Source organism: Dysidea avara, chromosome 11, assembly GCF_963678975.1.
Source record: "Dysidea avara chromosome 11, odDysAvar1.4, whole genome shotgun sequence".
NCBI lineage: Eukaryota > Metazoa > Porifera > Demospongiae > Dictyoceratida > Dysideidae > Dysidea > Dysidea avara.
Window position 1 is genome coordinate 6,823,361 of NC_089282.1, and position 24,194 is coordinate 6,847,554.

A 24,194-nucleotide genomic window follows, 5' to 3' on the forward strand; every position below is an offset into this window, starting at 1 on the left:
ACAATGGTCTGTGCTGTGCTTCCATACAAAACTTTTTTTTTTTAATAAGCAGATCAACAGGAAAGACACCAGTTATTCTGACTCATTAAGTTTATTACTACAATATTATACCATAAAAATAATTACTGCTAGAGTACACAGTACAACTACAAAATACATTAACTCATGATAGACAACACCTGCAAAATATCAGTACAAAAATATCAAAACTTAATGCTTTGTACACATGATTTGAAAAAAAATATGTACAAGAAAATGTAATACATTATCAACACTACAATAATTATTACTACACATAAAAATAACAACTTCATAACAGGACACCTATGTGTTTTTTTGTACTACTTCTTTGGCATCTTGGAGATGATTCCTTGAAGTATGATGACAACTTCACTGAATGTCGGCCTGTCATCTGGTTCAAAGTACCAGCAGGGCCACATTACTTGGTCGTACACTTCCCTGGGGGTACCTTCAGGTGGTTCCATTCTGTATCCTTGCTCCACACTCTCCCGAGCTTGCTATAAACATGATAAAAAGTACAGACCTCACTTGACTATTCAATATCCATTAAATGAATTGGGCAAAAATGCACTTTACAAATGCTGGCAATGGCCAAAGGATTTTTCACTGGCTTACTATGCTGTTCCATGGCTTCTTAAACACACGTCATTTATTGGTGAAAACATGACTGGATCTGCAAAAATGTCACTTGGCCCCACAAACCTAACTTTACAGTAGAACACATTAAATACAATGGGCGAAATGCTTCCAAGTTCTTTATACAATGAATATTCAACTTTGTTTTTTGAACACCTGTTTTGCAATGAAGGAAGGTGTTAATGCAAAAACATTGGTATCACCAAAGAAAGAGGAGTTTTGAAAATCCTTATTTCAAGTCAGTACTCCCAAGGAGGGACAAAAGCATATGACTGTTGGTTTACCTTGGTGTCAGTTTGTTCTTGTCTTTCTCTCACAATTGGTGCCTTCACTCTGGTTGTGGGAAGGACATACCGTAAGCATAGAAATTTTCATGGTGTGCAAATTTTCATGGATTTCGTGGTTTGCAGCTGATCCACGAAAATTAATCCACATAAAGCTGATCCACAAAAAATTAATCCATTTAGAAACTCGCATTTCAGCTTGAGCAGACCTATTAACTGTTGCCACCAATACACTTTCCTTATCTAAGACCCGTTTCCTCTGATTCCAGCAGGCAAGATTCTTTTGTGGTGAGTCAACCCTACAAAATGGTTTGCTTAGTCTCAGATAAGTACGCCAGCATAAATGGAGTAACCAAAGCTGTTAAGCTGTAGCTAAACCTTAAACGCGACATTAAAGCACTCCCTGCGGCTCCTCAAGAAAATAAACTGGCTCATCGAGATTAAACCAAGAAAATTATGCCTACAAAATTTAATATACTTGCAAACCTGTCTTTTCGGCAAACCACGAAAATTTTACCCATGAAATTTAATACGCTTACAGTAACTTGCTCAGTGATGGATTTACCTGTTTATGGGGAACATGGTTAGACTTCCAAGTTATTAAGCATCTGGACTCTTCATATTCCCTATTATCACTGTACAAATCAATTTCTGTATTGCCATCTTAAAGCATTTTAGCTTCTTAAGTATTTTACTGAAATTTCAGCTAAGTTGATCTAAAAGAGTTTTCTAACAAAATACTGGCATGCAAAGCTACACACAGTAGCCTATAAAAATACATCTCAGGCAACTTCTTGTTTGGATGCAAGTCACATCTACAATGGTCAGGACACGGACATAATTAGTTTGTGATAATCAGAACATGGTCCCAAGGTAACCTTAATACCTTCGCTGTACACAAACAATACACTTTTATTAACATTTAGTTGGTGAAGTATTTCAGAAGCGACTGAGATATATAAAGCAATATTTTCAGAGTAACTATTGTGATGTTAAACAAAATTACAATGGGTGATGCAGTAGTTGGAGTATGTATACAATATCAACTTACAGCATTGCTCATCCCAGGATAAGGGGATGATCCACATGAGAAAGTCTCAAACAACAACACTCCATAACTCCACACATCACTGGCACTGGTGTATTGACCAAGATTGAGGGACTACAATGATAAGACACAGTAGACATTCAAACAACACAGTAAATGAGGCAATAGTCTTTTATAGAGAGAATCTCAAACCTCATTCCTAGTTGGTGAAATGAATGAGGACTCATCACGAAATGTACTTAAATACAGTTTAATAAATAATCTTAATGGAGGGAGCCTGGCATGCTACAACCAGACAAGATGAAAGTAGCACAACAGGAAATGATGTCACTAACAGAATTAATGTACTCATGACTATTACTACAAATGAGGTAACTTTCTGAAGGTGCAGCAAAAGCAGTGTCTCCCTGGGGATATACTTGTCAGAAGTGTTAATGCCCAGCAGATACCATATAGGTAAAAATAGATGATGTGTTAATATTAAATGTCATAGTTGGTAGCTGGGGCTTACCTCCACAAGGATTGACTCACTAGCAACCGACATTAAAATTAGGGCTGGGAGATAAATTCGATAAAAAGACTATCTAGATACCTAAATCACCTATCGTAAATAAGATAATGAATTTGCTTATAGAGATAATACTAAATCTTCGTAATCCATAGTAACCACAATCAGATGAAAAACTTGTGGAAAGGTATCAGGGGAAGTGATAAAATTTCTGACTCAACAATGTCAACAAATATTTTAAAACTGGTGTTTACCGTATAGAGGAAAGCATTTGCAAATTTGGTGATTTGCTACAAATTCACCAACATTTAAGGTTACGGTATAGTCACGGGCAATCATTCAAAATTTTGAATGCCTATCGATACTTTTTGAGAAGCCCATAAAACCAGTCAAGCAGCGTGAAAAGTTTTAAATGAAGGTGAAGCCCTTCATATTGAATGTTTTTATGTAGCTACAGTGTAGTTTGAGGCAGGTGGAACATTACAATTTGTTGTAGTAACACAAGTAAGCCAGCCCGTACATCGCTCAGCTCCAGCTGTCACTACCATGTTTTTCCGCCGCCAAATACAGCAAAAGCTGTAAGCTCTATTGGCTTTTCTGGGGCAAATTATTTAAGGCGCTTAGACTATGCTACTGTACGGAGGTACCAACACTCCACGATAGGTCACAAGATCACGCCCATTCTTTATTCTATGTATTATCAATCTATTAATCGAGACCACGCCCCTTTTACGCTAACTGCATTTGTGACTACACACCTTCAAGTTGGTAGGCTGATTCGAGATACTCTAGTCTAATAATCGGTCGAAACCACACCCCTTTTTGGGCAAGCACACATGACTCTAGATACTCTAATACAGCAGTCACCCTAATAGAACAGTTGTATGTTATAGCTAACTGTATGCTTTAACAAAAAAAAAACTAAACAAACTAGTATATTAAAAATTAGCTATAAATTTAAAAAATGAAGTAGGGATTCAAGCAATAAAAAATAGTGAAACAAGAGAAGAACAATGGTAGCTATTACAGCATAGCTCAGTGGGAAATCCCTACTTTGGCATGGTATAACAATTATTTTGTGTTCAATGGCAAGTAGGGATTTAATGCCAAAGTAGGGATTAATGCCAAAGTAGGGATTTCCCACTGAGCTATGCTGTAATAGCTACCATTGTTCTTCTCTTGCTTCACTATTTTTTATCGCTTGGATCCCTACTTCATTTTTTAAATTTATAGCTAATTTTTAATCTTCAAGATATAGGTTTTACTATTATCGTACAGCCATAATTAAAATCCCTTGTTTCAAGTAACTACAAAGGTTCACCATACAATAGTAGCCTTCACAAGAACACAGGTATGCCATATGATGGGGCTGAGCTGTATTGGGTAGCAGTGCTCAGTGTCACAGCGCACCCAGCAATGGTTAAAACAAAGCTATACCATATAACCAAGAGTTAATAATAGTAGGGAGGGAGAGTGTCTAACGCTCAATAGGCCTGTATAAAATGAGCGCGTAAGACAATCTGGCTTCTTGGCCAGACGTGTTGATTGCATGAAGGGAGATGTGAAATGAGGCACGCCGCAGAAGGACGTTATCGATACTACTAGCTGTTCACGAATCAGTCTCGTGAGCAACGTGCGAGGCAACGTGTGCAATCAAACATGTCGATTTGTGATGAACAGCCCTAGGTATACTACTGGCCGAAATTGAAGCAGAAACAGTTCATGCAGCCTAGCAAGAAGAAGCGTCAGAGAAGATCAATGAGGAAAAGCGGAGATGAAGTACGCTCGGAAGCACAGGTAGAATTACATCACGAATCTACCGTTCAGCCACGTCCCGAGGTATAAGGCCCAAGAAGAAGCGTCAGTCGAGGAGTGATGAGCCGGAAGTAACGAAGAAGAAGTGTCAGACGAAAGCAATGGCAAGGAAAAGAAGCGGCGCCGATGAAACACAGCCTGAAGAATCCCAACCTAAGAAAAAGCGCCAGATGAAAGTTATGAACGATTTCTCTCTGGTTCTTCCATCACTCCCTGTAGTAGCCATCTTCGCATCACTGCTTTCTCACCAACTATCGATTTTGCAAGGCCATACAAAATGTGACATAACGTGTTTATTGCGGTCATCAGCACTATAGGAAATTACAAAGGTATACGATAATAAGCGGGGTGCTCTACGCGCTCATTTTATACAGGCCTATTGAGCATTAGACACTCTCCTTCCCTACTATTATTAACTCTTGATATAACAACATGAGAAACAGTCACTACTTTATTAATCTTCTACTCAACAATTTAAACACATTTGATTTCATTACCTCTGGAGCAGTCCATTTCACAGGGACTGGTTTACAACCAGATGACTGTAAGTATATATTATCATCATCTGTTTCTCTGCTCATGCCAAAGTCGGAGATCTTCATTATCTCATTATTATCACCCACAAGACAATTTCTGGCAGCCAAATCTCGGTGGATGCAATTCTTCGATGCAAGATATTCCATTCCCCGAGCAGCATCGAGTGAAAACTTGGTAAGTTGGTAAGCACTTTGGTTGATGCCATGTTTACGCAGGAAGTGTAAGAAATCTCCACCCGTCATCAGCTCCATTACAATATATACTGGTTCTTTGTCTGAACACACTCCCAAAAGTCGGACTATATTAGGGTGGTCGTATTGCTTTAAAATTTCAGCCTCAGCAAGAAATTGTTGTGCTGCAGGAATATGCTCAGACCGGCAGGTTTTCACGGCAACTCGTACACCAGTGCTTCTCACTGTACCAGAAAACACATCACCAAAATTTCCTTTACCAAGTGGTTGTCTGTCTAGCACAATGTCATCATGCCGCATGGTGTATTCATCATCAGCTACAGTAATCTTGCAGATGGGCTTCTTCAGAATAGCTTGGGTTCTCTTGGTAACAGGCATTCTGTTGTCACGGTAATGTTTAATGAGTTTACCAATACTTGAGAATGTGGTTCCTTCAAAACAGAAAGTAGTGCCATTCTGTGAAGACAAGAGGTACAAGTGATCAAAGTGTAAATAAGGGACAAAAATTAAAGGTGGACCGATACCAATACCAGTATCGGCATCGATGCCGATATCAGTGGTATCGGTATCAGTAATGCAAAGGTACAGATACCACCAGTAGATACTCACCACTTTTATTAAACCATCTCTAGCTAAGTTTCCAGTATAGCAAGTAACTTAGTTGGACTAACAAAGTAGTAAAAACAAAGCCTTTGTTACTCTTTTTCCAAGTATTGCTATAATTGCTCCGTATGTACTCTAATATATTAGAGCACGTGAATCCTTTGTAATTAAATGACAGTGCAGTTGTTCCTAAAGGAAATAAGTTTATGATTATTTGGCTTGCTTTTTCATGAAAAGGTTTGGTTGCAAGGCTGTAGCAAACATTGTAGAATTATCTGCTGCCCACGCAATTAATATTAATTACCTAATCAATAAGCTTACAAGAAAACTACCCCAAATCAAGCAATTAGTAATTCACAATGATGTTTATCATGTGTGGCTGTTTATACAATGAATATTTTGAAACTTGATTGAACTGAGATCATCACTTCTCAATCAAACTATATAATTACTGCGATATTTTAATAGCTAGCTAATTATCACAACAGTGAAATTTCTATAATAAACTTGTCTAGGCTTCAATGCTTAGTATCGGCAGTGTATCAGAAGTATCGGTAAAAAGTGGTATCGGTCCACCTCTAATAAAAATAGATTAGTGTGTGTTGGTGTATGTGTGTTTGTGTGTGTGAGTGTGTGTGAGTGCACATCCATACATTATCTTCCTTCTTCTGTATGGCAAAGTGTTTGATGGCTCCTTCCCACTTCACTGTGGTTACATAACAGCTCTTGTTGCCTGAGAACCTCACAAGATAGTCACCATCGACCTTTACCATCTGATGGGTATCATCTCGAGGGATATCACCATAATACCATGGCTCCTCATCAATCTAAATAACAATCACTATACCTGATAGACTCATTACAAAATAACAAAAAGGAAAAGATACTAGTGCTGCCATGATATAGAAAAAACTCTATATCATATATCACCAAGATTTATGAACATATATCACGATATAGAACTAACTGCAACATTTGTATATATATACTCTTCATTGTAAGCTTAAATTTAAGTTGGATTTATAAAACTTTGCGTGGGCGAGATCAAAGGGGAAAGTGTACTTTAAATTACACTTTACGCCAGCAAACAGTGCTTTAATCGTACAATAAAGAACTCTTTTGCGGTGCAATAAAACACAGTTGCCCACGTACTCTAGTACAGGCTAATAGCCCGCGGCGTTCACACAAGCCAGTGAAGGCTGATAGCCTCGCCGCGCTGAGTGGTCAATCACCCCAGCCATTACAAGTTTTACCACTGGATTGCTTTTACAGACATACCTAAATGCTTTGATGATGGGTGGGAGAAGGTAATGTTGCTGTTATGTTTGTTAATGTAAACGGACAAGTCCTGGAGATATCACAGAAATACTTTACTATGTGTTACAATAGAAGTGATTGTGGGATGTGAGCAAAACTTGCCAAAATATGCGATGAACGTCTACCATGCCAAACTATGGTGAACTACGCGTGAGTTACTTTGTTAAACTAGTTTGTGTACATTCAGGCTGCTAATAATTTGTGCAACACGTGTTAATTGTGAGTCCTAGTGTATGGTGAAGCTACACGACTAGAAAGTTCCATAAATCATTTAAAGCATAGCCTTGCTTGTGCTATATGAAAAATAAAGCACTCGGCCACGCACCTCGCACTTTAAATTTCATACAGCACTTGTAGCAATGCTTTAACATATACCATAAGCAAAAGCTACTCTTGTTTATCTACAATTTGCTTTTGCTTTACAGTTGAGACAAGTGGCTGGCACTACATAGAAACCTTAAAACCTCCAGTTTACTTTGGTTTGGGGTTGGCTTGTTTACCACACTACACCATCAACAAATAACTTAATTAAATGCCAAATAACATATGTCTTGCCTCCCCCACATCATTATACTAAGCAGCACCACTATCAATCATCGATATAACTGATTGACTATATCATATCATATCGCCACCTTGATATATTGATATATCGTGGCAACACTAAAAGATACCTATACTTAACTGCTACACCCAGAGTGTTTACTGTGGGAAACATGTCATGTACAATGTACACAACTTATTGACCTAGTCATGAGCCTCAAACTATATATAATGCATTTGGTTCTTCAGTGTTTACATCAGATATAACAGACACAAGTTAATTTAAATTTTACATGTCATCTTTCTTGAAGCAGAGATAAAATTGTGCTGGTAGAGGTCTGAATGGAGCCATCCTTTACCAAGAGATTGAATGTACAGTGTCTGTTATTTGTTATGTACTTTATAGAGAGGTTCCAATGTACATGTAGCATATTTTAACAAGTATCCATGCTTACATCCTCATCATCATCTGATTCACTTCCGTTTCCATCAGGGATGAGAGGGATTGGGGCAGCTCCGTGCACTTTAGGTAGACTGGGTACCTTTCTTGGAACAGGTGGAGGAGTTTTGGATGATTTACTACCAAATCCAAACAATTTACTGAGAGTATGACCACTGCCACTGCCAGTGCTACGACTACTTGATAAATCCTGTAACCACAAACAGAGGACATAGCTAGGTACACAGGCTATGACAAACATTGTATTTATCATAGCATAGCACTGCAAGCACTACTAGAGAGAAAAAAATTCTACTTTTAATCATCTCAAGGAACACAGTTTGAGTTGACTGTCTTTCACTTGGGAAGGGGCAAGCTAAATAAGCCTACAAAAGCATCCTATTACAACTTATAGAGGTATGATCCTGCACCACAGAAAGCAAAGTGTAAATGTTTATCTACAAAAAGTACTATATTAAAGTTTGTTACAAATCTCTAAATAGATAAACGTTAAACCAATGTCAAAAGTTATGAGTGGAACCTGTTCTCAAATCTCTAAAAATAAATTTTCTGATGGGAGTCTTACAGAGTAACCCACTTGCCTAATGTAGCCACATATACTTAAGATTCTTTTGAAACATAGCTATATGATAGCTAGCTATACTCAACTACTATGCAAAACTACAATAGTGCACATCAGCATACAGTAGCTTACCCCAGTGAGGAAGCTAAGGTCAATGTCACCAATGGAAGAATCAAATAATGGAGGGATAACGCCTTCACCACCGATCTTCTCAAATGCTTGTTTAAGCAATTCAGCTTGAGCCTGACAAGGAAATAAACAGCTGGATGATAACAGAGAATTGTTCATACCAGAAACCAGACAACTGGTGAAGGCTGACCCACACTTCATGCTATTTGGCACACAGAACCCTCCTGGCTTGTATGTTGTATGGAGGCAGAAAAGTGAGTAGTGAAGTACTAGCAACTATATCTCTTACAGAGTATTTCATGAGTTCTGTTTTATTAATTCATACGTGCGTGCATGTGTGGAAATCAGAGGACCCATTGGAACTCCCAACAGCAACATGTGCTGCTGATATACCGTATTTCAATTAAATTTGGCGGTGAACTAAATTTGGTGAATTGGCGATACGTCACTAAACTGCCAAATTTAAATTCTGTGAATATTATTTTCATACCTGGTGTCCAAGCCTTTGATAGCGGTTGTTGAAACTGGTTTTGACAAACCAAGTGTGACTTCATGGATACTACCTTATTGGTAAATTAGCGTGGTTCCACACATGCAAATGGGTGTGGCTTACGGACTAGACTAGAACTCGTACACTCGATCAGTGGGCATGGCTCCACGTAAGCTTGCAGATAGCAACAGACGTGAATTCATAAGCAGCCATTGATAAACGGGTGAGACTAATGATCCTGATAAGTGGATGTGGCCCACAAAACAAATTGGGCTGCAGCAGGACCCGGATATTCTTTAAAGCCCAAACCCAGTTGGACCGGTTCAATCATGAAAGCAACTAAATGCATGCAGTGACTGAATCCATAACATTTCACCACAAAAAGGATTGTACACTACTGTAACAGCATGCACACACTTTGTCCTTACACCACTTTTTTTCTTCTTACACCACTTGTGTGCACTGCCAATTTTTCAGCGAGAGCATTTTGCCAAATTAAATTTTTACCAACTGCAATTTTATAGCAAATCACCAAATATTAGTTTCACCAATATTTGTTGTTATACGGTATGTAGTGACAATCTCACCATGCTGTATCTGTTCTTAGTGTGTTGTTATACCCTGAGAGGCTTGCAAACCTCTGTAAAGGCAATGTGTGACAAGTGAAACCATCTGGGCTTGGAATATGTACACACACACACACACACGCGCACACGCACACGCACACACTACAGCTCAGCCACACACTACACAAAATATAATACCTGACTACAAGCTTCATCACATCTCAACTTCTCAAGCTCACCCTGAACAATACTCATCCTAATAGTCAACTGCTGGTACCTGTCAGTGCTGTACAAGAGAAACACATTACATTATGCGCAATTGTTTGCTACAGAACTACACAGTTAAGATTACACCTGTAGGCTACATAGTTGCTGTGTAAATCAACACCTTCCCAGCATCATTAGATGCAGAGTACTCAAAGAGGCAACAGTTTATGGATCAAATAAACATGCCCACAACTATCAGGATCAATTGACCAGTTATTCCATTACATCACTGCATTAAAGTGTACAGCAAGTTACATAACATGGTTCAGGAACACATACAGTAGTAGTGCTAAAGAAGTTATTGCTATTAGCCTTTTACACCTTTTTTTATTGGCATGCCAGTGTTTACTATGTGTGATCATTTTTACTGGCCACAATACTAACTGTTCTATTTGACTGCCCAGACAAACTACGGAGGCTGTTCAATTAGAATGTTTTCATCAAAGCTTGTGTATGTTCTATTAGAGTAATTGAATGGAGCTTTGCTTTTAGAATTTGAGTACCGTATTTGACTGGTTAATAACTGCGGCTACCATGCAAGTAAAACACTGCAGCTACTACGCAAAGGCGGCTACTATGGGCTTGAGTGACAGCAGCCCACAGCATTTATACAGATTCACAAGTGACTGACCTTGTTTAATCATCCTTCAATATTATCATTCATTTTAACTTTTCTCAAAAATGGTATTTCCTGGCTTAAAACAACTCCTTTACCCTTGCCTTAGCCCAGTTTCTGCTTCAGACATGTCTTATCAACACTTGCAACAGTATGTTCAGATACAAGCCGTGGCTCTTATCCGAGGGCAGCTCTTATCACAATAATTCTAGGCTGTGGAGCGGCTATTATCCGGGGGCAACTATTATACGATCCGCAGCTATTAACCAGTCAAATACAGTACTTGATTACCATTGTTGCAATTAAACTGGGGCTTGTGCAAAAGCGATAGACTTAATGCACGATTACAGAAAGGTGTATGTAGTTTAAAGACATTAACAGTCTAATAAAATAGATGAATTAAATGTCCAACATTTCTCTGCTTTGAAAATTGATATACTCACAGGTCTAAATTGCTGGCAAGCCTGGACATTTTATGCAAGGGAAAACAACAGTGCCATCAAAATACTTAATACTTACCCTTGATACCATAAAATTTTTGATAAAGGGAAGAGACTATTGTGCACAAGTGAAACACTTTGTGAAATGTTTCTTCACAAATTTCCACTTGCCCCTCACTATTAGTGTTTGAACTATCAACCTATCATAGAATTTGCTAAATTTCGTGAACCCCAAAAATTTTATTTGATGAAAATGTGTCTGGATTTGCAGTATCACTTAATAGTACATACACAGTAGCTGGTTTGTTATATATATCAACTTACTCAATCTTCATCAGTTTTTTGCTGTCACAACTAGCTAAGTCCCTCCTAACATTTTCTATGTCTGACTCCTTATAACTAATCTGTTTCCTCAGCGAGTCCACAGTTTTGTTTAGTTCACTCAACCTATAAACAAACAAGTGAAACAGCAACACGGACAATGAACCATACTTTTCTCTCAGAGAGTTCATAGTGAGGTTATTTATGGCAATGACACCTGGGTTGGCCACACGATTTGATGGTATTTTAGCCACGGAAGCATCAAAGTCATAAGAAGCCATCTTGAGTGAATCTTTGCTGTAAGACACATTCTAATTGAAGCACACCTAGTACTAGTAGTAATACACATTTCAACTACTGGTCTTCAGAACTAAACTTCCAGTACAGGGGTGTATATACATGAACACACTGTGCTTAATAATGAACTACAGTAGGTGCATGCATTGAGATAAAATCATGCTTGTGTTTGTAGAATATCCTCTTTAGAAAGCTTCTGATCCTCTTTGAAGTGACCATGTCAAGTAGGTCCAAAACAGCTAGACTTCACCTCATTATACAGTGGAACCTGTCTATAATGGTCACCTTGGGACCAGATATATCTGGCCTTTATATACAGGTGGCTGTTATAGAGAAAACCTGTATAAGGTGGTCAGCAGCATTTTAGTGGCTATGGCTGTTATAAATGAGTGATTATTATTAAGAGGCTCACGCCAACTGCAATGCAGTAATATTTTTAGTACAGAAAGGACAAGGTGAGCTTGTTATGAATGTTGGTTGTAGCTATTGAATACGTTTAAGCAATGAAGCCTGATAGATTATATAGTATTCATTGAACGGCAGGAAGTGTGATAATTGTGCATTAATTGAAACAGTGCTGTGGTGCCAGACAGTTGGCTTAACAAGCCACCATAAAAGGTAGCGACCGCTATATGAAGGAGAAAGTTATGTATACAGTGATTCATAGGCGAATTCTTGGTTGGCCGTTATACGCGTTAGACAGGTGACCGCTTAATGCAGACAACAATGCATACATTTGTATGGGAAAATATTTGGGACCTCGTGTCCATGGCCGTTATGCAGAGGTGACCGCTTAATCCAGGTGACCGTAACACAGGTTCCACTGTAGTAACCATGTCAAGTAGATCCCAAAAATAGCAAAGGTGTACTTCATAACCTCATTAACAAGACCATCTCATTATAGTGACCATGTCAAGTTAGTGTACTTCGTGGCCTTGTAAATAAGACCACCTCACTATAGTAACCATGTCAAGTAGGTCCCAAACATTGAGGTGTACTTCATGACCATATTAATAAGACCACATCATTTTAGTAACCATGTCAAGTAGGTCCCTAAGGACTTTATGACCTCATAAATAAGACCACTTTGTCCATTAAATTAAGGCCTTACTGGTTGTCTCATTAATGAGGCTTCATCCCATGTATGGTGAAAAGTAGTGAAAAGTAGTGAAAAGTAGAGACACATAGACAAGACTAACCTCTTATGTTGGTGTATGAAGGTAGCATACTCTGTAGCAGGGCTAACTCTACTCAGAGCTGAGGTTATCATGTTATTGGCATCCTCATACACATCGTGCATGTCCAAACTGTTTGTGTATTTCTCCAATACTGCTTTCCTACACAAAAACAGAATATTTAGAAGTAACTACTGTAGCTAGTACTGAACAATGAAAAATTGTGACTGGATTTGCAAAAAGGGGTCTTCCACACACATCCAATGTACCAACTTAGATGATTCGTAAAATCAGATTGGAAAAAGCTTGAAATTTGTTCAGTAGCTTAATGGGACAGATAAAATTTCAGGTTTGTACGATAAGTTGTGCTGCCAAGTTGAATGTGTCAGGAAGACTCCTTTTCAAAAATCCAGTCACATTTATCAGCCATTCAATTAGTGAAACTTGTGCATTAAGGAAACCTCAAGACTGACCAAGTGTCCAGATTATCAAGGGGTCCTAATTTTAGCAGGTCAGTTACACTGTAACATGCTGAGGTATACTTTATGACCATTAACAAGTCTCTAGATTATGCAGGTGTCCCTCATCTTCAAGTGTCCCGGTTCCACTGTAACAGTTAACTGTATCGTGATACCAAGAGTTAGTTTAATGGGGATAAACTCTTGACAATTACACAGCTGTTAAATACAGACATATTCTGTTAGGTGTATTGCACATCACTACACACACATGCGTGCACACACACACACACACACACGTGCGCACGCTACTCAACTGACCATTCTCCAACGTGCAATTCCATTCTCTCTTGGAAGGTATCAAAGGCCAGTGGTAGTAGAGAGGTCTTATAGTAATGTTGGTGAGTGTTAGCATTGTGTATGGCCAGTATGTAGGTGTTGTGACAATTGTGTAGGTTACTGGAGGCCTCAGTATATTGTTGTATTGTCCTGTATAATAGAACATGTACACACATGTGTATACAACCTACTATACACGCTCTATATACATATATGCAAACACTACACTACACAAACACACACGTGCATGCACAAGCAGTTATGCACATACAGTAACAAACACACAAACAAAAATGCCACTTTCACACTCCATAAGCCAGGCTGCTGGAATACCACACCCCATAACTACTATTGAAAAGTTCTCATCCAGTATTTGTGTTACTAAACCTGGGTTTGGTATTGGGCATCTAACAACAGCATGTGCTAAAAAAAGCTATATATGTATAATAAGCGCATAATGCATCATAAGCTTTCGGTTATTTAAGTGCTTAATACAGTATTGAAGTTGTAGTGCAGAACTACCTACAATTGGTCCTACAGTGTTATAGCCGTTTTAGCTACTGTGCACTCTTCATGTCCAGGAATATTAACATAGTGGAAACAGCTAGAGTCTAGGACTAGGAGTCACGTAGACAAGGGAAGTTAGGGGTGTCTCACAGATGATCCAGGGCAAGTAAATACATGTAGAGCAATGGACTGATAATAGAAAGTTGCTAGGTTCAGTGCTTAGACCATCATTCTTGTTTTCCATCTCTATTGCTTGTGTATAGGTTTAGCAAAAACTGATGTGTGATTAATTGTACACTCAATTGCACTTGACTGTACATGTGACTGCTCCATTAGAGTATCTTGACCTTGAAAGGTACAAGAAAGGTACAAGGACTGTGCATCTTCTGGAGAGTTGAAATCCTTTGTTACCTTTCTGTTATGTACACGAGCCAATGCTTTACCTCAACACTTGACTATTCGGTCATTCCGGTACCTCCCTAAATCTCTATTACCTAACAATTTGGTGCAGCTACATAAACATTAATGTGGGAAATGACGGTAAACAATATCTAAAATAATGACGGCCTTTTACTTGCTTCCAGTCTATACCATATTAAAAGAGAAGCAAATGTCAACCGAGCATGTCACACAAATACACAACTATAATAATAATACATACGATGCTGGCACTCCTATTTTAGTAGACAATGCAAAATACATTACATGCTGGGGTGTACAATAGTATGCATGTGTGCAAGTGTACAGTACATGCATGTACATGCTCTAATTCCACTCACTTTTCATTCGATTTCTTCATTTTTCTCTTACACTTGTTGGCAACCTTAGCATTATCTTTATACTGTTGGTGTAGGGCATCGACTTGACGTGATGACACAGTATAATCATTCTCTGCCTTCACTCTGTCACTGGTGAAAGCCACGCCTGCCCCTCGCTTGTTCTTTATCAGTGGCTGAAGCTCTGTAGAGAGAAGGGAACGCATCTGTTGAGCACTGTGGTTGATCTTGGAGATGACTTTATCAGTGGCTTGTAAGAATACACTCCAGATCTGTAGAACAATAATATAATAAATCAATTATTATGAGCACATAAACAAGGTATGGTCATGTGTTGCCATACAATACACCACAGTACAACATGGATACCTACTAAAAGTGCAGTGATCACCTAACCTCCCATGTAACAAGATGTGACAATTTGGTATCACTAATATGATCATTTGGTGACTCTATACTATCATAGTTTACTGGTTAAAAAGCAGATACTCGAATATAGCTACATTTGTTTTATTGACGTAGGATCAATAAATCACTACTAAATTATGCTACTTATTATTGGGATCTACTATCGTGATAAACTATCATATTGTGATGCAAGTAATGTGATAATCAATATAATAGCAAAATCATTATCGCACGTCAATAAATTGAACATTTGACTCTACAATTTGTACATTACTACAGGGAACCATGCACTAAAGTATATTCACTATAAATTTGATATGACTCTTGAGTTACCAGCTGATGTGCTTGTTTCCTGAATCATAGAATACCTAGCAGCTGTAAGGCTTCCTTCCTAGTGTGTAGCCAAATTGATGTGTTGGAAACCCAAATGGTACACCTTTTGGGAAAATGTGTATGCATTCAGGCATGTCAAAACAAAAAAAAGTTTTTGGAGTAATTTGTAGTGTGATCGTCAGTCACTTGTTACCTATATGACAGCCAGTTGATTGTAGCTCTGCTACGTGTATAAGTCTGTGTGTGCGTACATGCATGTACATGTGTATATTAGTTGTGTAACTATATAGTACTGTTGGCATGAGGGAAGATGATAAGTGCGTGGCTTAACACAACTTCTTTTTGCTAGGATTCTTCCGTCTACTTGTATCATATTCAAATATATACCACTTTAGCGTGGGCGTTCAAAGGCGCCGCTAGGTGTTTAACTCGCATATTGCCCGGGCAATATCAAGATATTGCCAAGATATTGCCCGGGCAATATCATGGGAAAGCGGTTTGCCAATGACTTTGATACCCAGCCAGTTCAAAGAATCGATGCACTTTGACTCATTATATTGAGCGACATAGAGCTTTGTATTGTGGGACTCGGTTTTGTAGAGGTTGCTAAGCTTAGTACATAGAGTAGTTGGTTGTTACTAAAGGATAATGAAGGCACAAAATAATTGTTTGGGCGATTGTGGATGCATATTTCTACCCACCGCGTATCAGCCTTTGAACAGACCACAGAACAGCAAAGCTACTACTGCTACGTTGAAATAGGTTAGTAACTTACAGTTCTAAGTACTTAACTTAATATAATAACTTACTTACTGTCCCAATAGCGAAGTTAGTTGGCTTAACTTAGTACAAAAATGATAACAATATAAACTCCATCCCACAATCGCAAGTTTTCTAACATTGCGTGTTGAAGCATAGTAACGTATTAATGACGTTTTAACGTATGGACAACGTTTTGATGGCTATTAGCCCACGCTATTAAAACCACAATCGATCTTCAGATGCTACTGTATAAAACAAATGGGATGAGTTGCTGTTAAATCTTTCACCTATTAGGTGAGTACGCCCCAAGTGATATATATCACTTGTACCATGGCTGCTTGGGATTTTGCTGACATATACACCCGCAGCCCTCGGGCCTGCGGCCCTTGGGCTTTGGGTGTATATATCAGCAAAATCCCTCGCAGCCATGGTATAACTATTACATAAAGCATTGCAATTATTTGAAATTTGTGTTTATGTTTACATTGTGTGATGTGTCTACCGAAATGTAACAAATGTTAATACAGCAAATGTTGAGAGAAACAAACCTTCAGAAATACAGCAAATCTTGCAAGTTAATTAAATAATTGAAATAAACCAACAAACGCTTCAATCGAGTACTTTGAGATAAGAATATCTGATTTGCACTCATGATAATCACAAGTCATTATCATATCACGATAATGGATTACTATGATACGATTATCACACTATCAATATTATTGTACATCACTAGTTTGATTGCATTGGGATAACATCGCAACATACATAACACCGAAAATGCTGTGGAAGCATTTTTGGTACAATGGGATTCGAGCTGTGATGAAAGCTAACACCTCGTGTCCTACCCACTATTGATAGTAAACTGTGCACATGTAACAGACAAACGCACGAATACTAAATGCTAAACAGACTTTACCACATTATAGTTCTGCTGTCATGACAAAATAGGAATGGCCACTACCCCCCCTCCCAGCCACTACTGTAGAAGTTCGGCTATTGTTCAGGTAAGCATCAAGATTAACTGTACTTAAAAATCCTTATAGTAGCATACACACTGAAGGCTTACTGTACAAGTATGATTTCCCATTAACAATTGCTTTACTAATTTCCTATCTGATTTCTGATTTCACTTTCTCTCAAAAACTATTTAGATGATTAAATTCATATCACTTCTTGGTAGCAGGGTTGGGTAATAAACCAAGTAACAAATTAAAACAGAATACTTGTATAATAGCTCAATTATTTTGAAATATAACACTTGTTTCTGATACTGAAACCTTATAATACATCTGACAAATTGTGTGATGTAGTCAATCATGAGTAAAAGGATCACTACCATATCAAATCACTACCATATATAACACACACTACACTATTGGTTGGTCCACTAGATCACTGCATTTAACACTACTCTAGATCAATACACTTAACTACAGGGGTTTTACGGAATCTTGCAATGATATCGAAAACTCAATACTAAGTTGCCAAGGTAACCTTTAAAAATCACGTGGAAATTGGCGCGAAACATGTCGAAAGAAGCCAGTGGTAAAGCAGGGAGTGCGGGAGTTGGATTCCCAAATCTTCTGGGTTTAAATGCGCTTCAACTGTTGCCACTCCTAAATAACCAGAGCCTCGGAAACCAGCTGACCTTCAATTTAAATGGTGGTGGTTCAGTAGCTTCACGTCAAGCCGAGAGTCCTGTGCCTAGAGCAACAGCTACGTACAAGTATAATGTGAAGATTTTTAATCCAGCCTCTTCAGCAGCTGAGTCTCCAAAATTCATAGTTCGTCAACTACATAATTTTCAAGAGAAATTTGTCGATTTAGCTGCGGTAAAGACGAAGATAATTACGACATTCTGTACAGATGTACATTCTGTCAGCGAAATCAGTGCAGTTGGCTATTTCGAAGGAAAGCAGAAGCGATGGTTATGCGATGATATTGACGTACAAATGATGTACAAAGTGTTTACTGGTGCTAATTGTGAGATACAGTTGTGGTGTGAAAGGTCGGTGGTTAAGGAGTCAACAGGTAACAATAATAACAAACGTGTACCATCTAAGAGAGATCGACATGAAGAGGAAGTGAGCGATATTTTTGAAGATTTGAAGATGAAGCACAAGGAAATGGAACTGCCAAAACTGAGGTTATGGGCAAGAATGATTGCTAATGGTGTCCACGAGTCAACAGAGGAGCCACCTAATGTACCAATGATCACAGGTACAGTGCCCAAACGTGCAAAGCGAGAGTCATTACATGATGTTGTAGTAGACGCTGCTAAAGCAATGGCACAGGCATTCACAGGATCGCCTTCAACATCACAGCATGTTGCTGTACATAATTCATCTGTTGCGGCATGTACCACAGCTGCCACTCAACCAACAGTGACCACTTCCACCGCCACATCTGTAGCCGCAATTTCCCCATCTCGATTGGCAGATGTCAGAATGAAGCACTATGAGCAATTACGGTATTTACACAAGATGTTTGATGATGGTATTCTAAGTGAGGAAGAATTCCTAGAGCAGAAAGGGAAGATTATGGACTCATTGAGGTTATTGTAGACTTACATTATACTGATCAGATTATAAATTTCGATTCACTTCTACTTGTCATGAACAGCAACCATTAGTTAGCTGTATACTGTTTGTTACTATTAGTTTTGTGTTATAATGGTGTTGCACTTACTTTTCAACAAAAGTTATTTCAAAAACTTAGCTAGATACTAAATACAATGCCTTATCTAACTATGATTAAAAAATCAGTTATCCATAAATCTGGCAATGATGTACATATTGTTGACAATCATTAGGAGTGACAGAAGCAATAGCTGCAGCTATGCATGTCTCTAGGTCAACAACACCACTATGCAATGTACTCTCCATACATTTCAAAACGGTCTTGACTTTAGAGAAAGCCTCTTCTATGGGGTTATAGTCAGGAGAATATGGTGGCAGAAAGTGCACCATAACCCCAACTTCTCTCAACAATCCTGTAACATCACTACAATGGTGAATTGCACAATTATCCATAATAACAATGCTATTTGGATTTGTTCCATTGAAATTCATCAGCATCGGAAGTAAACCTTCAATGAAGTCCTTGAATTCATCGGAATCTACTGTGTCCTTAGTAAGTTTGTAATCCAGAATACCAGTGGTCGTCATCGCTACAATGGCTGATACACGTTGACCACGACATGTAAGTTTGTGTGAAGTGATCGGTTTACCCCTGACACTGTATCCATATTTCCTTAAACTATCCCTCATATCTGTACCAGTTTCATCCACAAACACCAACATACTTGAATCATACAAACTTACATCTACTGCAAATGTTTCCCTTAAATGTTTATCTTGCCTGGCAGCTACAATCTTCATTTTCTGTCTGGTAAATCCACTCTTCTTTAAAAACTGACACAACGTAGACTGGTGTACATTGACACCATACACACGACTTAATTCTTCCTGTACTTCCCTCAAATACGCACCTGGCTTATGCATCAACATGTTTAATATAACTGCTTCCACAGGCTTGGTTAGCTTTAACACTCGGCAGTCCTTTGGATATTCTTTCTTACTTACACTACCGCCACTTGCATTGAACCGTTTCATGATTCTAAACACAGTTGAAGGGTCTACGCAGAGATTGGAAGCGGTGGATTTATCATCCATCCCTAAAGCCAACTTATGCCACACGATCCTCCATCGTAGATCATCCGAGTAAGCAGAGCACCTGCTTCTTTCAATAGACATTATCACGTGACAATTCAAATGTTTCCTTGGTAACTTGGTTTTCGTTTTTAAGTTTATTGCAAGATTCCGTAAAATCCCTGTACCCACCCTTGTATGCATATCACACACACGCATGCGTGCACTAACACGCACACACGAAAACACACACACATGCACGCACGCACACACACTAACACGAAAACACGCACGCGCACACACTAACACACACACTAACACACACTAACACACACACTAACACACACACACCACAGAGCATGAAAAGATGGGAAGACAACAGACTAGCATACATCACAGCCTTAGCTGATTCCTGAATAAACACCTACATATAGTCTCTATATCAACAATAGACTGAAAGGCAAACACCACACAACTGAATGGATACCACACACCATACAGACCCAAGCTGGCTTGGTCTGGTATGAATGAGAGCTAACAACAACTATTGATGATGATGTCAACAGTGTAACCATCCTTTGAGGGAGTTTGGAAACCTCTCATATATTCTCAAAATTCTAGCTTGAAACGGGAAGGTATAAAAGCCGGAACGGAATGGAACCGGAACGCACCCCCTCCTTTAATTATTTTTTAATTACATTTTGTGTTCATTTTCTACATGTAGCTACATGATTTCACCTCAGCTGAATCCTATCGTTGACTTCTACACCAACTGCATCAGCAATAATTTATCATCTCCAAATAGTGCACTGTTAATAGCACGTGACCGTAGCACGTTCTGCCCTGCTCATCGTATTCTCCTTTTCCCGATTGTGGCCATAGACAACATATACCATACGTACCTTTAATATGGCTAGTCTATGGCGGTAGCAATACGACATCATTCATAGCTATGAATGTACGAGACTCGATACATCATTGTATTTCGCTATTGCACTGTTCAAGCTAAATTAAATTAGATAAACTGCACAGCACTGCATACAAGTGTGTGATTTATACAATTAATAACATTGGAGGTACAGTACTGAACTTGGGTTCGCTTGCATGAGGCTGGCGGCTACTTCTACAATCTCCACTTAAGTTGTAGCTATTCAGCAGGCTTTGTTGCTTTAAGTTTGTATCTTCACTTAAGTACGTCAAAGTCTATCACCGCTGTTCTCTATCCGTCGTCACCAAAACGCAACTGAGCAGGGCAGAACGTGCTACGGTCACGTGCTATTAACAGTGCACTATTTGGAGATGATAAATTATCGCTGATGCAGTTGGTGTAGAAGTCAACGATAGGATTCAACTGAGGTGAAATCATGTAGCTACATGTAGAAAATGAACACAAAATGTAATTATGACAATAAAAAAATAATTAAAGGAGGGGGTGCGTTCCGTTCCGGTTCCGTTCCGGTTCCGTTCCGGCTTTTATACCTTCCCGCTTGAAACACCACTGTATGTTGTGCATGCATTAAAAGCTGACCAATAGTCATATGGGAACTTGAGTGGGAATAATTACACAGAGTAGAAGCAAGAAAAAGTTTACATGTTACTCAACTCATATACAAAATGACCATTTATTTCATTCAAACTACTATTCATACTTGGCCAGCCAAAAAAATACAATAAAACAAAGCAGACTACATTATTACAATGGACAGACCGTGCAAGATACTAGAATGCTCTGGTTTTCAAAAGATGCTACCACAGCTGATTATCAGTAAAGACAGGAGATTCTACAATCACAGGTACAGCATGCCAGAAAATTGATAGTTTTGGCTCTATCTAACACAATTAACTTACAAGCCTGACCTTCAGCTACTGACTACTCTATCCTATAAATTATGAAGATTGCACATTATACTATATATGTAACAATAGTTCAATGGCAAAACGCTTCGCTGCAGCATAAATTCAGAAAAGATGCTAGGATTGTAGCTACTACATGTATATAGTCCTTCTGATAACTATTTTTACACACATAGCAGGGGCTTGCTAGTGTTGAATAACATGTGGTAACATACGAAGTTCAAAACATCCTCTGGTGACGTGTTGGCAATTACAAGAACCAGTTGACAATGCCCAGTATTATTCTGTTTAATGCCCATGCTGCACACAAATTACATAATTATGTCCCACCACACCAAAAATTTTCCCTGAGCCACTACAGACAGGGATACCATACAAGTGTACTTAACAAGGTAGCTTTGAAATGTGTAAATAAAAGATGAGTGAACAGGAAAAGGGAAAGTACAGACAATTTGTTTAGCAACTCTCTGATAATGAAACAGAAATCTTAGGAGTACAAACAACTGTCAATGCTGTATAGGCAAACAGCAGCACATTACGTCACCAGCAATGGATAAAACAAAACTATTGATAAACTGTAGGAGGACAGGTTTAATTATTACTGAACTTGTGTGATAAACAGTACACAAAATGCACCACTTGGTAAGTACAGTATATGGACCTTATCTGCATTAATTATATCACAACATAAAAATGGCGGCACTTCGTACAGAGGGCGTTTCACTATGATACTGTTTATATATTCAAGCAGGGGTGAAGGTGAAGCATACATACAATACAAATACACACTATTTCATATCTGTCAGAAGTTAGGTACGGTTCCATCAGATAGGTTGCCACAACATGCTAGTCTCTCACCTTCATTATCTAATCATTCCATGCGTATGTCGTAAAGCCACAAAGCTTTTTTTGCTATTGCGTGCTGAAGCACCCACACTATTGCTGCAATTTTGTCAATTATGACATCATGTTTTGTCAATGCAGAAAAGAACTGCAAAATTAATTTCAACAAAGGTTACCAGTGCTTGTAAGTACTTGCTAATGCCTGAAAGCTAATTTTTACAAATGGTCAATATGCTTACCTCTTTGGCTCTAGCGGTTGTACAAGACATAACCAGCTGTTGGACTACTTTCTAATTATATAATTGTGTTGTGGTCAGAGGCATAGTCCAGGGCATGGATAATAACATTTAAAGGGCCTTCACTACAACACAGACACCAGTCAACAAAGACAACGTTTTGCTTCAATTAAGCGATTTCATTTCAAAACAATAGTTTGTTTTTTTTTTTGTTTTTTTCAAAACAATAGTACTAAAACACCAAACATTGAACAATTTAACATCAAAATACTAAACAGATGTATTGCAATACCTGCATGATGCTGCTGACTTCGCCTTTGGAATCTTTAGGACAAGCTTTGACCGCTGCAGCGTTGATTTTGGTTAGTTGTGCGGCGTAATCCATATCGGCTTTCGCTCGCTTGGTCATGTGCTGGTAAAGACTCTCCAATAGTTTAACTTCCTCATCGTGCCGTGCTGTGATACTGGGCACTGAGCGGAGAAGATTTGTTCCAAATGTTTCACCACTAGATCTGCGCCCGTCCATTTTGAGAAGTTAAACTTCAGACTTGGCTCTAATGACTATGAATAACAGCTGTAGTTTATTTCTTGGTCATAAGACTTGTCCAACTGTTCTTTTCTCTATAGTCTTTCCTAAACGTTGGAAGAACTTTATAAAACGGAATGGAGGAAACGTGACTGACCTTCGCAGAATCTACGAAAGGCACGTATTTTTATAAATTTTACCCGAAAGGCGAATGATTATTTTTAGTAATTCATTAGAACTTTGCAAAATATTACAGGCCAGAGAATAGCATAAGAATTAACATGCACCGTCTTAGAACGACTGTAGCCGATTACCTGGAGGTTAAATCAGATCTTATTTTGACATGTTAAGAGCAGTAAAAGTGTTGTCCTCCTTACTCTCTTTTTAGGTAGCTAGCTAGCTAGCTATTAGCTATATTCAGTTCACAATTGTCAGTCACTGTAAGAGATCACACTTATACTTATATTATAGTATGGCCATTTCAAAGCTCAAAGGGCTATTGCAGGGTAATAGCTATACTCTTGGTTGATTTTAGTGTTGTTGTTAATCCACTGCCAGCTACATTTGCACAGTCTTAACTAATTGTCCACGGGGCATGCATGGCTATATATATATAATTATTATATGTTTCAACTACCAGTGCGTGGCTACTGAATTCCGATTAGCAGTTTAC

General features: G+C 38.5%; 2 protein-coding genes across 3 annotated transcripts; one reads left to right on the forward strand and one right to left on the reverse strand.

The window, feature by feature from the left end:
- Positions 1-85: 85 nt before the first annotated feature.
- Positions 86-23,694, reverse strand: LOC136238008 (tyrosine-protein kinase Fer-like). Its single transcript, XM_066028315.1, has 13 exons — positions 23,288-23,694; positions 14,910-15,178; positions 13,606-13,773; positions 12,851-12,988; positions 11,526-11,651; positions 11,358-11,480; positions 9,909-9,996; positions 8,658-8,768; positions 7,959-8,153; positions 6,297-6,470; positions 4,810-5,496; positions 1,993-2,103; positions 86-518 (listed from the first exon to the last, which is right to left on the reverse strand). The coding sequence occupies exons 1-13, from the start codon at positions 23,519-23,521 to the stop codon at positions 342-344; spliced, it is 2,601 nt and encodes an 866-aa protein (XP_065884387.1). The 5' UTR covers positions 23,522-23,694; the 3' UTR covers positions 86-341.
- On the forward strand, positions 17,906-19,143 carry LOC136238009 (uncharacterized). Of its 2 annotated transcripts, none has more exons than XM_066028316.1 (2): positions 17,906-18,632; positions 18,681-19,143. In XM_066028316.1, the coding sequence occupies exons 1-2, from the start codon at positions 17,939-17,941 to the stop codon at positions 18,974-18,976; spliced, it is 990 nt and encodes a 329-aa protein (XP_065884388.1). In that variant the 5' UTR covers positions 17,906-17,938; the 3' UTR covers positions 18,977-19,143. The 2 variants fall into 2 exon arrangements, with proteins under 2 accessions (XP_065884388.1, XP_065884389.1); XM_066028317.1 differs by having other exon boundaries at positions 18,684-19,143.
- Positions 23,695-24,194: the final 500 nt, after the last annotated feature.